The sequence below is a fragment of the Malaclemys terrapin genome, chromosome 3 (genome assembly GCF_027887155.1).
Source record: "Malaclemys terrapin pileata isolate rMalTer1 chromosome 3, rMalTer1.hap1, whole genome shotgun sequence".
NCBI lineage: Eukaryota > Metazoa > Chordata > Testudines > Emydidae > Malaclemys > Malaclemys terrapin.
In genome coordinates, this window is record NC_071507.1 from 81,057,739 (window position 1) to 81,074,329 (window position 16,591).

Here is a 16,591-nt window from a genome sequence, read left to right on the forward strand (position 1 = left end):
TAAAATGGAAAAAATCCTTTCTTTCTCCCATCCTTTGTCGGTTTTGTTTATTTTTGTAACCTCTTCTGCCTGGGGACCGTCTCTTGTTACATGTTTGTACAATGCCTAACACGATGGCATCCCAATCTCAAGTTGGGGACTCTGGATGCTATCATTCAAATAATAATAATAAATAATCTTATGCATGCACAGATGTGACAATGGAAAGCTTAATGTCAACAAGTGTAAGAACAAAAGCTAAAAGGACTGAAGCAAAGATGTTACAATTAATTCATATTAAAAGGAAAGTATAAAATATGGCCACATATGGAAAGAAGTAGCTTTCCAGCAGCGAAAGCAGGAGACTGGAAGTCAAGATTCCTTCACTTTATTCCTATTTCCACCGCCAAATCATTATGTGATTTTATACCACTCAACCTATCCAGGCCTCATTTTCTCGGTATAGCTGAATACCACCTTTTATTTCCCAAGAGTTTGGCAAAGATTAATACTTGTAAAACATTTTTTAATCCTTGCATGAATGGCAATAAAAGTGCTCAGTATTAGTGCAAAATGCCTGGATTTTAAGTTAGAGTTTTCCAAAAAAGTTGAAAGTGAAATTAAAGTTCCCCAGAATTTTAAATAAATAAAGAAAGAAGCAAATAGACCTTAAAAGGGAGGTGAGAATCCACATAAGCACAATGCAGCCATAAGCACAAGGTGATAAACACCAATTTTGGTGGTGAGATCATCAGGCACATAGTGTGCACGTTAAGAGTGCACCATACCCTTATACAGCCTGAGATAATCTTACTGTATAAAACTAGGTCTTGGTTCATAAAGTCTATACTAAAAACGGAAAGACTAAAAGACACCGAAGAGCTATTTTTACATCTTATTCACTTACCAGAAACGAGTAGGATTTTACTAAACAGATGAGCGCACTGCCAAAATAAACAGTTTGGCGTGGCAGTCTCAAGATATCTAAGTTGTTGAGACAAAGGCTTCAGAAACACTGTCAAAGAAAGCTCATTTTAAGCAGTGCCTAGTATACTAAGAAGCAAAATAATAAAGCCCAGTTTACTCAAAAGACAAAAATAATTAAATTAATTAAAATAAGGACCTCAACTTGCTGAACAAAGAAACAGAAAAGCATGGAGCCAAAATAGCACAGTCGTGCATAACAGCAATGATATAACAAGGATAAGGATTAAAACCTCTAAGCCAACAAAGAACCATCACTAGGTTTAAAAAAAAAAACTCCACAGGAAAAAAAAAAAAAACACCAACCAACCAGTTATTCAAGACTGAAAATACTTTGAGTCCATGTATTTTATTTTGGACATGAGATACATATTACATAACTTCAGAGATAGTTGATATTGCAAAATATGAAACAGCAAAGTCACCGGCACAAATGCATCTTTGACTTACTGTCAATTACAAGTATGGCCTAAATCCAAATATGTCTTATGTCCATATGGTTAGTATTTAGTAAAAACTCAGTCCTAGCAATAAAGAATATCTGGCCAACATCTAACTTTGACAATTATATTCTGCCTATCAAAGGATCTAACTACATTGAGACTAAAATTGCTATTTACAATCAATGTCCGAATACAGCTATCACTACCAAGGTACTGAAAATGAATTCTATTACCAGTGCAGACAGAGTTCTTGGGCCAAAAAATTCCTAACTCTATAGCATGATTTTATAGCACTGTTCTAAGTAGTCTATGGTAAGGTTTTATAGGAACAAAGTTGCTACGCACATTGATCATGGAAACAGTGCTATTCATGCCAACTTACTAGCAACAACAACATTTAAAACATTGTTTGTAGCTGGCATTGTTCTAATACCAGCATGAAAAAGGATCAAACCCAGCCCCGACCACTACCAAAAATACCATCTTAGTAATCTATTTTTTTTAAAATTACTTCAGCCAGTCTGGTTTTAGCTCCAGTGTACAAAAGTACAGTTTGTGGACAAATGCATAATAATAATTTGGTTAAAACTGTTTTTTAGGATTACGTCATTGTCTACTTGTGCATTAACATACTTTGAGATCCTTATAATAATAACATAATAAATAATGAACTTTCTTCTATAGTGCTTCTCATCAGCAGATCTCAAAGTGCTTCACAATGTATTTAATGTATGTTTCTCCTATTTTACAGATGCAGAACGGAGGCACAGAGAAACTAAGTGACTTGCCCAAGGTCACATAGGAAGTCTGTGGCAGAGTAGGGAATGGAACTTGGATTTCCCATTTCCTAGGTCAGTGCTCTAGACACTGATCCACACTGCCTCCAGAGGAGGAAAAGTGGTATGTATCCTACTGAAATTGCTAGTATTACTGCTATACACCCAGAACAGTTTATTTTTAAATAAATAAGAGGTCTGGAATGTGCATGTAGAGGAATAGGGGAATGACAGAGGAAAGAAAGACTCAAATCTGGGTACAAAAAAGTGACAATATCCTTCCATTTATTATCGATCATTGGTGTCCTTTCTACATGCAACACTTTCAAATTTGCACTTCCTATCACCAACAGCAACGATTCTGGAAATGGACTAACTTGTTTTTTAGCTGACAATGCAGATGGCAAATACATTCCACCTTGCTCTTTCCACCCCAATATATTAAGTCAACATGGCAGACAGAAGTAAAAAATGTTTTTTGACAGTAAGCTAATCAAGTAGGACTCAAAACACACAATTAAGATAAGACGTTACGAAGTTGGCACTTTTCTACCCACAACTACATTGTTAAATCAGGAGGCCTTTGGGCTCAGAAACAATACAATACACAGTGTCACTTTACAGAGGCTCACAAGAACTTGTTCTATTTACATTCTCATGAGTTTATGCTCCCTGAATTTTACTATGAATTTTAAGTTCAGACAAAGCAAAAAACTCAAAGCCAAACTCAGTCAAAACTTCACATTTTTGTCTGGATTCCTCTTGAAACATAACTGATTCAAATTCACAAACTTGACCTGAGTTTCAGTTTTGTAACAAAACCAATATTTCAAGTTGCATATTGAAGTTCACACAACCCCACCCATGGGCCATGACTCAATTCACCCCACATAAAGAAGGCAATTTTCACCTGTAAGCGTCACTACATAGTTTGTAATGATACAGCAGGTAAACTATATGGGAGCACAAGTTTCTTCTTTAGCAGAGTTATAGTTCACTACTAAGAGGATTATTATATTAAAACCTTCCAAGTGTTGCTATGATCAACCTTCTTTACTATGTACATTGCAGTTTCACTTTGGTAACCCAATAGAAGTTTTAAAAGACAAGGCAAGAACTTAACTAGTTTTTGAGTAAACACACATCAAAAACATAGCTAAAAATGGCTCAGGCATTTTCATGAACTTCAACAACTTCTGAAGCTGTTTAATACTTAACATTCATTTGCCTTGACAAGAAAAAAGTTGTTTTAAACACACACACTCCCACACCAATTTACTTTTGAAAACAGGTAGATCTATCAAGTCTTTCACAAAACTCTCTCTGAAATGAAAGCAAAGAGTATATCATTTCATAAACACTAGGGTGACCAGACAGCAAATGTGAAAAATCAGGACAGGGGGTGGAGGATAATAGGCACCTATTTAAGAAAAAGACCCCAAAATTGGGACTGTCCCTATAAAATCGAAACATCTGATCACCCTAATAAATGCTGTTGTGGTTGAATTTAGTACTGATGGAATTATAGCATTAATAGTTATGCTATTATGAGGTGTAACATTGACAAGTGCTGTACAAGTCTCCCTTATTCAGCTCTTACAACATGCCTTGCTCCCAATATGCAATGATCCTCCTTTTCCAGCCCGAGATCTCAGGAGAGAGAACTATTCAAACAGTGTATCATACAAATACAGGCTGACATGCTGAGAACTTTTAATCTATTTTGGTACCCTCTACTGAAGTTTTGAAAGACAATTTTATAAAACCAGAAAAATCATGTAAAGGCAAAATATAAGCGACAGGAAAGGAGGATTATAGGATTAAAAACTTCCTCACCATTTCCAATGTCTTGATAATAATCATCATGATCTAAGAAGGGTTTGTTTATTTTCAAATTGCTTTACAAACATTAGTCAATTCTCACACAAACCTTTGAGAAACTGAAAGACAAGATTTTCAAACGTTGATTCCTAAAGACAGGCACCTAACTCCATATTTGGGCACTTCAACTGACTGTGCCATACGCCTGTGGGGGGAAAAAAAAAATCAAGCTACATATTTAAGTGCCTAAATATGGATTCAGATACCCGTTTTAGCACCCATGTTTGAAAATACTGACTTACAGACTTTCCCAAAACCACAAAAGGAAGCCAAAGTCAGAGCCTGGATTTAATCCAATGAATTTCTACTTCTCAAGCCTGTATTCAGACCACACAACTGACAGAAAAAAAGCTTTCTGTTCTCACAAACAAGAGTGTAGCTAGCAATGAAATTTGCATGGATACTGGCTAAACTTTTGTTTCACCATACCACTACCTACAGTATCCTCACAGCCTCCTGGGCTAAGCCTATAAAATGATTGCTAAATTACTAGGTGCAGTTAGATAGAGAGATCTAGAAATAGAAAGGGTCTTAAAAGGTTTCCAAATCATTATATACACTGGCCTCAAAGTTAAATGATATATTATGTATTTGCTTGCCTACAACCATGTTTCGCAACTGGAAACATCATACTGTAACCTAAGGCCTGAGGGAAATCACCGTTTACTCCAACTCCCGGTGAGATAAAGCAATTCTTTCCAACTTCCTCCCTACTCTCTTAGTATCTTTCATAATAAACAGGCTTGGAAAAAATCATTTTTAAAATATTATTTCGATTGATATTTATTTTTAATTTTTTTATTGTTATGGATTCAATTTTTACTGTTGCAGGAAATTGAGGGTCAGTTAATTATTTATTGACAAGAGATATTGAGATTCAAAGAGTTAAAGCTTTATAACTGTTACAAATTGTCTACATCACATATCAAAATATATAAAATAAATATCCTTAACTGTAATAAATTCTCAGGCAGCATTTTTCTTACTTTACCAATCTGTAAATTTCTATTATCATTGATGGAAGAACTTTTTCCACTGGTTTATGCATGTACAAACTCAACATTTATTAACATTTACCGATAAAAATCTAATCCTTCCAAGTTTATTAATAAAGGTTATCATGACTGTTGACAAGGCTACTTTATAATTTCTCTCACAGTTTGTATGATTTTTATAGTATATGCTTAAAAGAAAAATCAGTACTTTCGCCCCTTAAACTTAAACATCAAACTAAATTTATCACATTATTCTCCTTACGTAAACCAAGGCCCACTTACATCAAGCAGAAAAGATTTAAGAATACCATTCACCACAAAGCTATAAAAATAACTGCTACAGGAATGAGCAGGCAGGGGGACGACTAAATAGAAATGAGGAATGCAGGATGAAATATGGAATTTATTTTTTTTAAAAAACACAAGCAACTCAGAACGAGACAGAACTAATCACATAAATAAGTCACAGTTTAAACTGTTACTCTGCTCTCCAGGTATAAACCTTCCATTATTACACAGATAAGTAACACACTTACAGTCTCTTCAGTTACATTGTTACCCACGTCGTAAAATGGAGATTGCATCTCATTGCATCTAACTTATGAAGGGATTGGTTAGAGAGGCAATAAAATGATTCCGTACAATCAAAACTCTAGGGAGCGGGGGGAGAATTTAATGTGTATGTCTAGGATTTGGGAATGATGGAGAATTTCACCCATTACACATGGTAGGAGTGCTGGTTCCTCAACATGCCTCCTAAATTTCAGAGGCAAGGAACTATGCATCTTTCATATTGTATTACAGGCTAAGAAAGAGCCAGACAGTATTGTGTGGATTTTAATTTGATTTTCCTGCATATATTACTCATAGTGGAACAAGAATACTGTATTCATATAGTGTCTGATTCTAGATGAACATAGGAATATCCCTGTATCCCTATGTCCTCATTTAATTTTACATGTAAATCCTTCTGACAGAGTTAAAAATATCCTTTTATGTCTGTTTATATTTAAAAACTATTTGCAGATGAAAGACTGAACACTAAATAAACAGAATGGCCCAAACTCAAAAAAGTCTAATGAGTCAGCTGAAGGTCGGAACCTGACAAAATGCAAGGTGTAGGAAATGCCACATAAGAGGGGAAAACAAAAAATCCCAGAGTTGGAAGAAAGGGACTCTGATCTGATGCTTCACTCAACTTTTCTGCTCTCTCTCAGTAACTAAAAAATAAATTTAGTATTTGATAAGATAGTGGATAAAAAGTTTTTTTTAAAAGTGGGCTGAATTGTGAAAATTTTTGTGTAAAATTCATCCTTTTTTGATCAGCTATAGAGCAGGTAGAAAAATCTTGAATTTAGAAAAAAATTGATGGGGAGGGGGAGAGAGAGAGAACAAGTTTTTCTTGAAAATTTTCACAAAGTTTCCCCTGCTCTTTTTTTCTAAACCAACTCTGTTTGATAACAATTTAACCAAATCTTGATAAAACTCAAAAAACAGACAAGCAAAAACAGTTGAGGAGCTGCTGTTACAAAGTGAGGGGAAGTTTTGATTCAGTTCAGATTAATTTTTACAAAGCAACTTGTAGCCCAGTAATTATTTTACTTGTATTATCATAGTGCTTAGGACCCCTAGTCATGGACCAGGCCTCCATTGTTCTAGGTGCTATATAAACACAAAGATGTAAGCTCCTTGGGGAAGAGACCAATCTACACAGTATTCTAACATTTTAACATGCTGCATATAAATGTGCGAGAAAGGACACCCAGTGTGCCATCAGTCTGGTTAACTGAAGGAAACTAATATTCCTTAAAGTTTGGTAGATGACAACCTCTCCTCTCTTACTCCTCTCCAGCAAAAACAGGGATTTCCACTTCATTCTCAGATCTTCCTTTTGCCAGAGATAGAAGTTTCTTAAAGAAAAAGATGAAGGATGCCAACAGACAACACTGTAAACAGATACAGTAACTTAGAGAAACACTTTATTTTAGTTACGTTGACACATTCACCCAGACTCACTAGTTTATTGTTGCCAACCTCCCAACATTTTAGTAGTTTCATCAGTGGATAATCGAAACTTTAATTCCTAGATATACAGGAACATTAAGGACAAAACAAAAAGTGTCAATTACTTTTAAACTGAGATTCTCTTCCCTAGATGTACTGTGCAACCATCATGGTTTATTAATTATCTTGACTTTAAAACCAGACAAGCTACCACAAGATGTAAATTTTTTCAGGAAGTTGGTCATAGATATAAAGGATATACTAAGAGGTATCAAGATAGAGCCTACAAACATTATCTTATGAAACTGTAAATGTAACATAACTCCATGAAGACCACATTCACTCTTTATTTCTGTTGTCTGTGATTGTACTACCAAAAGTAAAGGCCAATGGCAGTACAATTTATTACTGATTATCAGTAAGGAGAAGAGTTCAGCATTCTCTGTAACACTGCTACTCTTTTCTTGACAGCCACACCCCAATTTATGCATAATGTCCACCAACTAGGCCCATACAAACTAAAGGCCTTTTCTGCATCAAACAACAAGTTAGTGGTTTCTTCCTAGAGTGGGCCGACTAGAGCAAGTTAATCTGAGGCAACTGTTCCTTGCCATCCCCGTATAACTCCTGCAGTACTTAATCAATATTGCATTTTAAGCTTATGCATGATGTCTTCCATCTGGGTAGCTCCAGGGCCCCCAGCATTTGTGAAATGTGGACTCCCCTTGCAATCTACCAGCAGCCAGAGGACAGAAGTCTGAATCTATGCCTAACTTTACTTTGTATCTCTTTCGTGTTTAAAAAAAAAAAAGTCTGTGTGTTTGTACGGAAATTAAAAATAGCTTGCCATTAGAGTTCACCATCAGAAACTACAACTAAAACACCCTGACAAACATGATATTTCTGAATTGTGTCCTCACGCTGAAGTTACACAGAGAAGTTGGTCACTAGCTTTATTTTAGTATTGTGGGAACCACAGTGTAGCTAGTACTTTTGCCACAATTTTGACATCTTCAATAAGCAGAACAAATCCAATGGAGTGTAAGATACTTATCAATGCACTCCTTCTTCTTGGGAAGAAGGGAGACAACCTGGGCTTCATACAGAAGCAGCAAGTTCAAAAGGTTTCACTACAGCCTGGTGCACAGGACACCAGCTGAAGTCTAACACAGGCTTTATAAAATTAACTGGGGTTACCAATTACTTGCATGCTTCTCTCCTCACCCCAAACCACTTACATCCGCCATAGAAATGTATTTTAAATGGGACCCGCCTCTTTACCTACGAGGTAGGTAATTCACAATTATTTAATCCAATTGTTTCTTTTCTTCACTAAACAGGGAAATTTGATTTTCTGTCCCGATTTGATTAGAAATTTTCTAAACTATGAAAATCTGGTTGCATAACAACAGTTTTACACTTACATTTGGAAGCTAAGTATTAGCTCATGAAGCATCTGATCCTGCTTCTATTTAAATCAATGAAAACATACTTAGTCTAATTTTTATTTATGCTATGGGTCACTTTACACTGCTCTCACAGTGTAAAGAGACCTTAATATATCAATTCTCAAATGGAGTAGGATCAATTCCAAGGGAAACTGACATTAAAATAATAATAAAAACGTAGCAAACTTACCTTGGTTTCCCAAGAGAAAGGGGCCGAGTGTTCATCTTGCCAAGTTATGTCCTGAAATGAAATTCAAGAATCTCTCTAAAAATCAAAAAAGCAGCCTTATTTAATAAAAATATCAAAGAGATGCGCTTATATTGCAAAGTGAACTTGAAGTGTAACAAAATAGTAACAAAATTAACTTTGAACCAGCCAAAGAATGAGAGAGAGACAGACAGAGGTCACTGAGCGAATGAAAGCTCTTTTAGAATGTAAATTCTTAGGGGCAAGGACTGTCATTTATTATATTTTTGTACACTGCCCAGCAACATAGGGGTATTAATCTGGTCTAGGCCTCTACATGCCATTGCTATATAAAGAAGAATATTAAAAATGTACCGTATGTGTGATCTTTACCAATTACGTTATTTGAGACACAATAGCCAAATATTTATATCTACCTGAACGGCTATCAGACTGAAATCAATATCCTATGCAGTGTAAGGAACCACATAATGTCAAAAGTTAAATGGCAATTATACTCTGAGAAATTAAACCAAAAACTGCAAGGGGGGGGGGTTCCATAGTTAATTGCTACTTAGGAACTCCATTTTTAATTTGCTCAGTTTAGAAAGAAAAGTGTTTTTTTCAACTGTCAGTCCCGCAGACTCAACCTGGGGTCTGACAGTCAAACTAGGCTCTTTCTGGCTCACACTCCACCAACAACAAATATTTTCCACTTGGAAGTTAGTTATCAATTCTGATATTGATGCAGCAGAATCTGTCTTCCTTTCCTACAGTTGTGCTGACTCTGCAGTGCAAACAGGAATGAATACACACACACACACATATTTATTTAAAGAAAGCTGAAATCACTCAAAACACAAACGCTCTCTAGAGTAATGTGCCGTTTTTAAACGATTACTTTTCTGAGCATAACTCCACTTTAATAAAGTTGCTACCTGCATAATCTACATTTGTACATGCAATTGCTAGCATACCTGGCACAAACATGTACCACACACACCAAGACAGGAGGGGCAAAATGAGAAAGTATGCTTTTCCTATACCATAAACAAAATATTTTCAAAATTTGTTCATTCACTTTGATGTTTTGGAAAATAAACAATATTTACAAATAATGAATTAATGACAAATAAGGCTTATGTTGGGCATATGTGGTGCTAGCAACTGATTAGTCCTGTTTTATATTAAATACATTAAAGTGAATGGCTTTTGTCCTAGACAAATAATGCTCCTCACATTTTGTACTTTTTAAGTCTGGGAAACTCTCCTGTAAACACATGGCAGAGGCTTTTATGCTATAAACTCACCGCACTATGCTCTCCTCACAATCCCCTTTTTACCCCACCCTAGGCCAACATAATTTTTGGCCAAGAGCCACAACCAAAGTTTAAAATGAAGAAAGCTTAGAAGCCAACTGACAAACTCAAAGCTCTGTGACAATCTCAGAACTGAAACTATTTTTCTGAAATATGTCCTCTGCCCCCAAGCTACTTACTATACTGGAAATACATCAGTTAAGTAACCTTGTCTTTCCTATATGGATCACTAAATTCTTGTATGTCCGTCACCCGTGAGGGAAAAGGAAAGGGGAATAAAATTATGCTCAGAATACTGGTTTAAAGAATACTAAAACAGAACAAAAGCTTTAAGGTTATTCAACATGAATTAGCATCGATCCACATTTGATCAGCTTGTGTTTTCAACAGGCAACAACAAATGGAGCTTTCTCCCAAAAAGAGGTAAATAGCCTTTTGTTCCTCCCACTAGATAATTGATGTAAGAGACAGATACTCTGGCTTGTGGAAATTCTCAGCCCAAGACAAAAAATTAAAAACAAACAAGAACTCAGTCACATAGTTGACTTCAGCAGCCAGCTGCAGAATATCAAACATAAAAGAGAAGCATGCATGTAAGTTGCTACATTCAGGCAGCTTGTTGCAAAATGGCATCAGATTTTCAAAATGGAAGACATACTAGTATCATTCTTCTGTGCTCCTTGTTCTCTGTACATGATCTAAACATTGTTCAGAGCATCTGACAGCAACTATCCAGTCACAAACCCACAACAAAAGGGCTCCTGTGCTGGTAACTGAATATCTTACTGTAGCAAAAATGAACAGCAACACTACATCTTTTATAAGTATTATTGAGAGGAAAGGGTTGGAGTCGGGGGGACAGGGTTAACTAGTGAAAATCTGCAGTGCATTTTCAGGGCTCTTGATAACAGAAAACTATAGCAGTTCAACTTAAAAAGCTTTTAAAGCAGAAAATTTTGATTACAATAATTACTTGTAAGCAGGGGAAAGAAAAAAAAAAAAAGGATCAGGTGGTCCATTGCTTCACATCACCAAGCCAAAGACTGAAGGCTGATACCTGCAATATTTTCTGTTTTGTATCTATGGAAAAGTCAGACTTCCATGTTAGATGCTCATCATATCACCAAGCCAACTGGACATCTCAGCTGTTCCCCTTAACCCCAATTTAACATTTTCCAAGTTACATGATGAGGATATATCTGAAACATACATTTGGTTATTACGAGTCCTATCCAGCAAGGTGCTCAGCTCCCAGGAGCTGTCCAACCCCTTTTAAAATCAGGCCTTAAGTGAGTCACATTTTTGTTTGCTTTTTTTTTTTAAAGCTAAGTTTTCACCTAAAAAAAAAAAAATAATAAAAGGCCTGAACCAACTCCCATTGAAGTAAATGGAAAGACTCCACTAATGTCACAGGAGTTGGAGCAGGCCCTAAACATTTGGAGGAGCACAAGATGACCCTAGCAGAAATCAAGACATTCCCAAAGGATGGTAGTACCACCACACATTGCCGTTCCTGAAAGCCAGCTCTCCTTTAAACTTGATCTAAATTCATTCCAAAATAACCAATGCAAGATGCATTATTTTTAATTCCAAATTACTCTCTCTTTGGTGATATATTGTACAATGTGAACTAGTTTAACATATGCTTCTATAGTGATTTCCATTTGAGGAACACAAAGGTCTTATCCACGTTAAGGCTTCTGTGAAAATTCTAAGTGATTTGGAAATCTAATTCCACTTATAGGCTCTTTTGAAAATTCCAGGCTAATGAATTAAGCTTCACTTAATTCACTCTTAGAGGTATTATTTATTCCCATTTTACAGATGGATATACTGAACCACAGAGAATACAAGTGACATTTTCAGGGGAAGTCAATTATTTTTTGTTAAGGTCCAAATTTGTTAGTCAAGGTATAGTCAAGGTACACACAAGGTACACAGAGAAAAATAATTTAAAAAAATAACAACAATGACACTGGTCATATAGAGCCACCATCCATTTGTAAAGGAAAAATGTTTCATTTGTTTTTATATGAGGCAGGAGTGAAAGGTAAGTAAAAGGAACTGGAATGATGAAGACTAGATTCTTCATACAAAATGCCTCCTTTTAAGGACAATTTGCTTTTTTAAACAAAAACCTACTGCAATATATTAGCCCTGTTTAGATAAAAAGTTTCCATAATTGGAGAAACACTCTTGCAGTTCAACTGAGATTTAATGCTAATGATTTAACTCTTGGGCAAGTTTCACCGTGAATGTAAACAATTAAAATCTTTGAGGCCACTATAAATCTCTGAAGAATTCCTCACCTTTAGAATTGCACAATAGCTTTTTGCAGGATTACTATGAAAACAGCTAAATAAATGTTGTTTCATTTAAAATTAAAACTTCAAATGAAGTGCTAGAGAGGAAAATTTCACTATCCTATTGTTTTCCTACAGACAAGGGATAGCTTGGGTAGATAGATAGAGATGCAGCCCTTGTACTAGAGCTTAAAGGGAGACAGTGAATTTAGAAGTGATAAGGATGGGGTTTGTTTTTTTCCAGTTACCTAGACAGCATCATTTTCACATCAGAACACCATTAAAAGCTTCTGCACCAAGACGAAATTATTGCACTAAATCTTCCTATCTACTGTGGAAGAAGCAGAACGGAATGCTGCACTTATTAAAACAATAGCCCTGTTTCATTTTTCTTAAGAATTCTTTAAAAGAGGCTTATTAGAAAAATTCTGCTAAGCAAATTCACACTGTTCATTCCCTCTGCACTGCATGACAGTTTTCAAGCGTTCTCAGATGCATGCTAGTTGGCAAACGGAAGGGAAAAATCCCTTCATTTTGTGCCTGTTAGGGAGTGAGAGAGACGAAGGGAAGGAGAGGTGCCAGGTGTGGAGCATTTTAGGGATCCGTTGTGCTATCAATGCAGAGCTGCAGTAGTACAGCCGAGCAAGTGGCAGGTCAAGAGAAAACATGAAAGCCCAGTAGGTGAGGCTTTCATGGACCTGGAAAGTTGAACTGCAATAGCAACAGACTGGCCCAAGCAGAACAAAAAGAAGAACAGGAGTACTTGTGGCACCTTAGAGACTAACAAATTTATTAGAGCATAAGCTTTCGTGGACTATAGCCCACTTCTTCGGATGCATATAGAATGGAACATATATTGAGGATATATATATACACACATACAGAGAGCATAAACAGGTGGGAGTTGTCTTACCAACTCTGAGAGGCCAATTAATTAAGAGAAAAAAAAAAAAAAACTTTTGAAGTGATAATCAAGCTAGCCGAGTACAGACAGTGTGATAAGAAGTGTGAGCGTACTTACAAGGGGAGATTGAAGTACGCTCACACTTCTTATCACACTGTCTGTACTCGGCTAGCTTGATTATCACTTCAAAAGTTTTTTTTTTTTTTTCTCTTAATTAATTGGCCTCTCAGAGTTGGTAAGACAACTCCCACCTGTTTATGCTCTCTGTATGTGTGTATATATATATCCTCAATATATGTTCCATTCTATATGCATCCGAAGAAGTGGGCTATAGTCCACGAAAGCTTATGCTCTAATAAATTTGTTAGTCTCTAAGGTGCCACAAGTACTCCTGTTCTTCTTTTTGCGGATACAGACTAACACGGCTGTTACTCTGAAACTTGTCATCAAGCAGAACAAAGTGGCTCTGTGGCAAGAGGAGAAGAAAGAGAAATTAGGGAGACATGGAAGATGTCCAGGACTCAAGTTTGGCACCAGAAAGGGAGGCTGGGAGAGAAAGCCAAGGAATGATGAGCCAGGAAAGGCCCCTAAGGCTTGGTAGTGCAGTTGAAAGACTGGAACAGGAGCATGCCAGAAGAGAGCAGGACCTCTTTTTCAGGAAGATAGTTTATATAAACTTTGGCTGGAAAGTGAAAAAGGAAGTCAGTTGATGCATATGCTTCATAATCTAAATTTAACTCTCTATACCAAGTCATTTGATTAACTGTGTTTATCCTCAATTAAAGAATACACACGGGATAAGAACAGTACCATTCCTATTTGTTGCTTTTTTTGCCAAATGAGGGAACGAATATTTGCCAAACCTGAGAGGCATTTTGCCTGTCACTTTGTGAAGCGGGAAAAGATTTTGTCCATATGTTGCAACAGAACAACCCCTGGCACTTTCCTTGTGGCCCCAAAACAATTCAGAACAGCAAGCCCTCACAATCTCAAAACAGTGAAAATAAAACATGTAGTCTAAGGAATGAGGAAGGCTAAAATGCCCAAAATAAACAGTTTTCAATTTAGATACCATCTCCACCGCCCTCCAAAAACTGATGGTCTGCTTACTGCTGAAGACTAAATGTTCAGGATTTCCATCAGCATGGTCTAAGAGTCAAGTTGACCCTATGTTTCTAGATCAAACTCCAGGTATGAAACGTGTATGCTGCTTAACCAGACATTTCCCTTACACGGGAGATGCAGAATGAGGGTCTTTTATAACACAGCCAGCTCTGAAACACTATGGTGATTATCAAAGTCTTCAAGCAGTGCTTACAAATCCTATGTATGGATATTAGTAGGGGGTTAACACAAGCCCTAGCCACTCCAAATTAAATTGGTGGTTACAAGTTCAGAAGCAGATTAATTTGTCATGTGACTAGAGAACCAGAAATATAATTTGACAGTAGTTTGTCTTAAGAATTTAAGTCAGGATAACAAATTATCTTGATGTTACCTTAAAGACTAACAGATTTATTTGGGCATACTTTTGTGGGTAAAAACCTCACTTCTTCAGATTCATCTGAAGAAGTGAGGTTTTTACCCAAGAAAGCTTATGCCCAAATAAATCTGTTAGTCTTTAAGGTGACACCAGACTCCTTGTTGTTTTTTGTAGATACAGACTAACACGGCTACCCCCTGATATATTGATGTTGTGCATTGTGTGTGTTTTCATAGCCCGTGACTTTTTTAAAAATTGGATGGCTGTGGTTTTTTGCATTCATTTAAAAACTAAATAGAGTAGAACCTTGTATGCAAGGAGAGATAAAGAATGTAGTCAAGTAAAGGGGGGCTTCAGAGGTTTACAAATATTTGTTTACAAGACTTTAATTTGAAAGGCACCTACTCCATACTCCGCTACCCAAGTACCTATGATTCTCTCCAAACACATTTTAGTTTTAAAGGCAAGAACATCAAAAGCTTCAAAACCTATATTTTCAACTGTCTAACTTTCCACATCCTTGTTTTTTCCCGGCACTGTATTAGCTGTGGAAAAGACTGATCAAGACTTTTTAAAAAGGGATCTAAAAAAAGGACCAGAACTTGGGAATAGTTTCAATACTGTATTTATGAGCAGAAAAAGGAAAAGATTTGATGCAATGTAAACATTGCCTCAATTCTACTTTTAGTGATTATTTCTCCACTACTGTTCAATTATTTTAAAATTAGTGTCTACAAAATCCTCTTTGTAATCCACACTACTTGCACAGATGAACTTTTCCACTGACCTTCTTATTTCTAGTTATTAATAACTGCAATCACATATTTTGTCAATCTATTCACAAATTTTCATTCATTCATTCTGCATCTACACTAGGAAACTGGGATCCATAACTCACCACCAGCGCAACTCCGCTGATGGTAGCCATAGTGTTGACAAGGATCAGGCATTTGTCACAACTATGTTGGCTAACCCTATTCAGTGCATTGCTGCACATCACATTGCTGTGCCCTGGCTAGTTCCACAACTTCTACCATTGCTCCCACCAGCAGAGAATCACAGGTCTCCATTCTCTTAGAGCAGACAAGCCCCTCACTCTTCACCCCATACCCCCCACCTGCCCTTCTCCCCCCACCCCTCACTCTTCACCCCCATACCATCCACCCAGCCCTTCTCCCCCAGGCCTCCGCCCCTCACTCTTCACCCCATACCCCCCACCCCCCTTCTCCCCCAAGCCCCCCGCCCCTCACTCTTCACCCCATACCCCCCACCCCCCTTCTCCCCCCAGCCCCACGCCCCTCACTCTTCACCCCATACTCCCCCCAGGTCCCCGCCCTAACCCGCTCCCCGGGCCGAAGCCGTTACCTCGTCCCCGAAGCGCACCACCTTCTGGCCGGTGCTGAGGCGCAGGCCAGGGTAGCAGGCGGGGGCAGCGGCGCGGGCGGCCCCGCGATGCGCCGCGTAGCGGGCCTGGACATGCGGCTCCACCAAGCACTTGTCAATAATCTCATCCTGCTGGCGGGGCGGCAGCCGCTCCCAGTCGGGCCCGTAGCGCTCGCGGATCCGCTCCTTCTCCGCCATGATCTTCCGCGCCATCGGGCTCAGCGAGGAGAAGTAGCTGAAGCGTTTGCGCTCCCACTCGTCCAGCGGCCGGTTGCCGTTCAGCACCGCCGTGCGGGAGGCGGCGATCGCCGCAGCCATGGAGGCCATCGTGCCCCTGCCTCGCACACGCTGAGCCCCGAGAGACGCCGGGAAGAACCGCCTCCTCCAGCAGCGCCCTGCTCTTATTCAACACCCTTTGCTACTCTCTGCGCACTCCCCCAGCCTTTTCCTCCTCCCGGCACACTGCCTAGTCCCTCAGTCCTCCCTACCCATTCCCTCGCTG

At 38.0% G+C, this 16,591-nt stretch overlaps 1 protein-coding gene across 2 annotated transcripts in view; it reads right to left on the bottom strand.

The window, feature by feature from the left end:
• C3H1orf198 (chromosome 3 C1orf198 homolog) overlaps nucleotides 1–16,591 on the bottom strand; it is a 33,044-nt gene extending 16,453 nt beyond the window's left edge. Inside the window, exons 1-2 of one of the 2 annotated variants that reach the window (XM_054022618.1) lie at nucleotides 16,072–16,590; nucleotides 8,701–8,751 (exon numbers count right to left, since the gene is read on the bottom strand). In XM_054022618.1, the coding sequence (XP_053878593.1) occupies nucleotides 8,701–8,751; nucleotides 16,072–16,416 (396 nt within the window). In that variant the 5' untranslated portion in view covers nucleotides 16,417–16,590. Of the gene's footprint in view, nucleotides 1–8,700; nucleotides 8,752–16,071 lie in introns of both variants that reach the window. The other variant, XM_054022620.1, reaches the window with a different exon arrangement.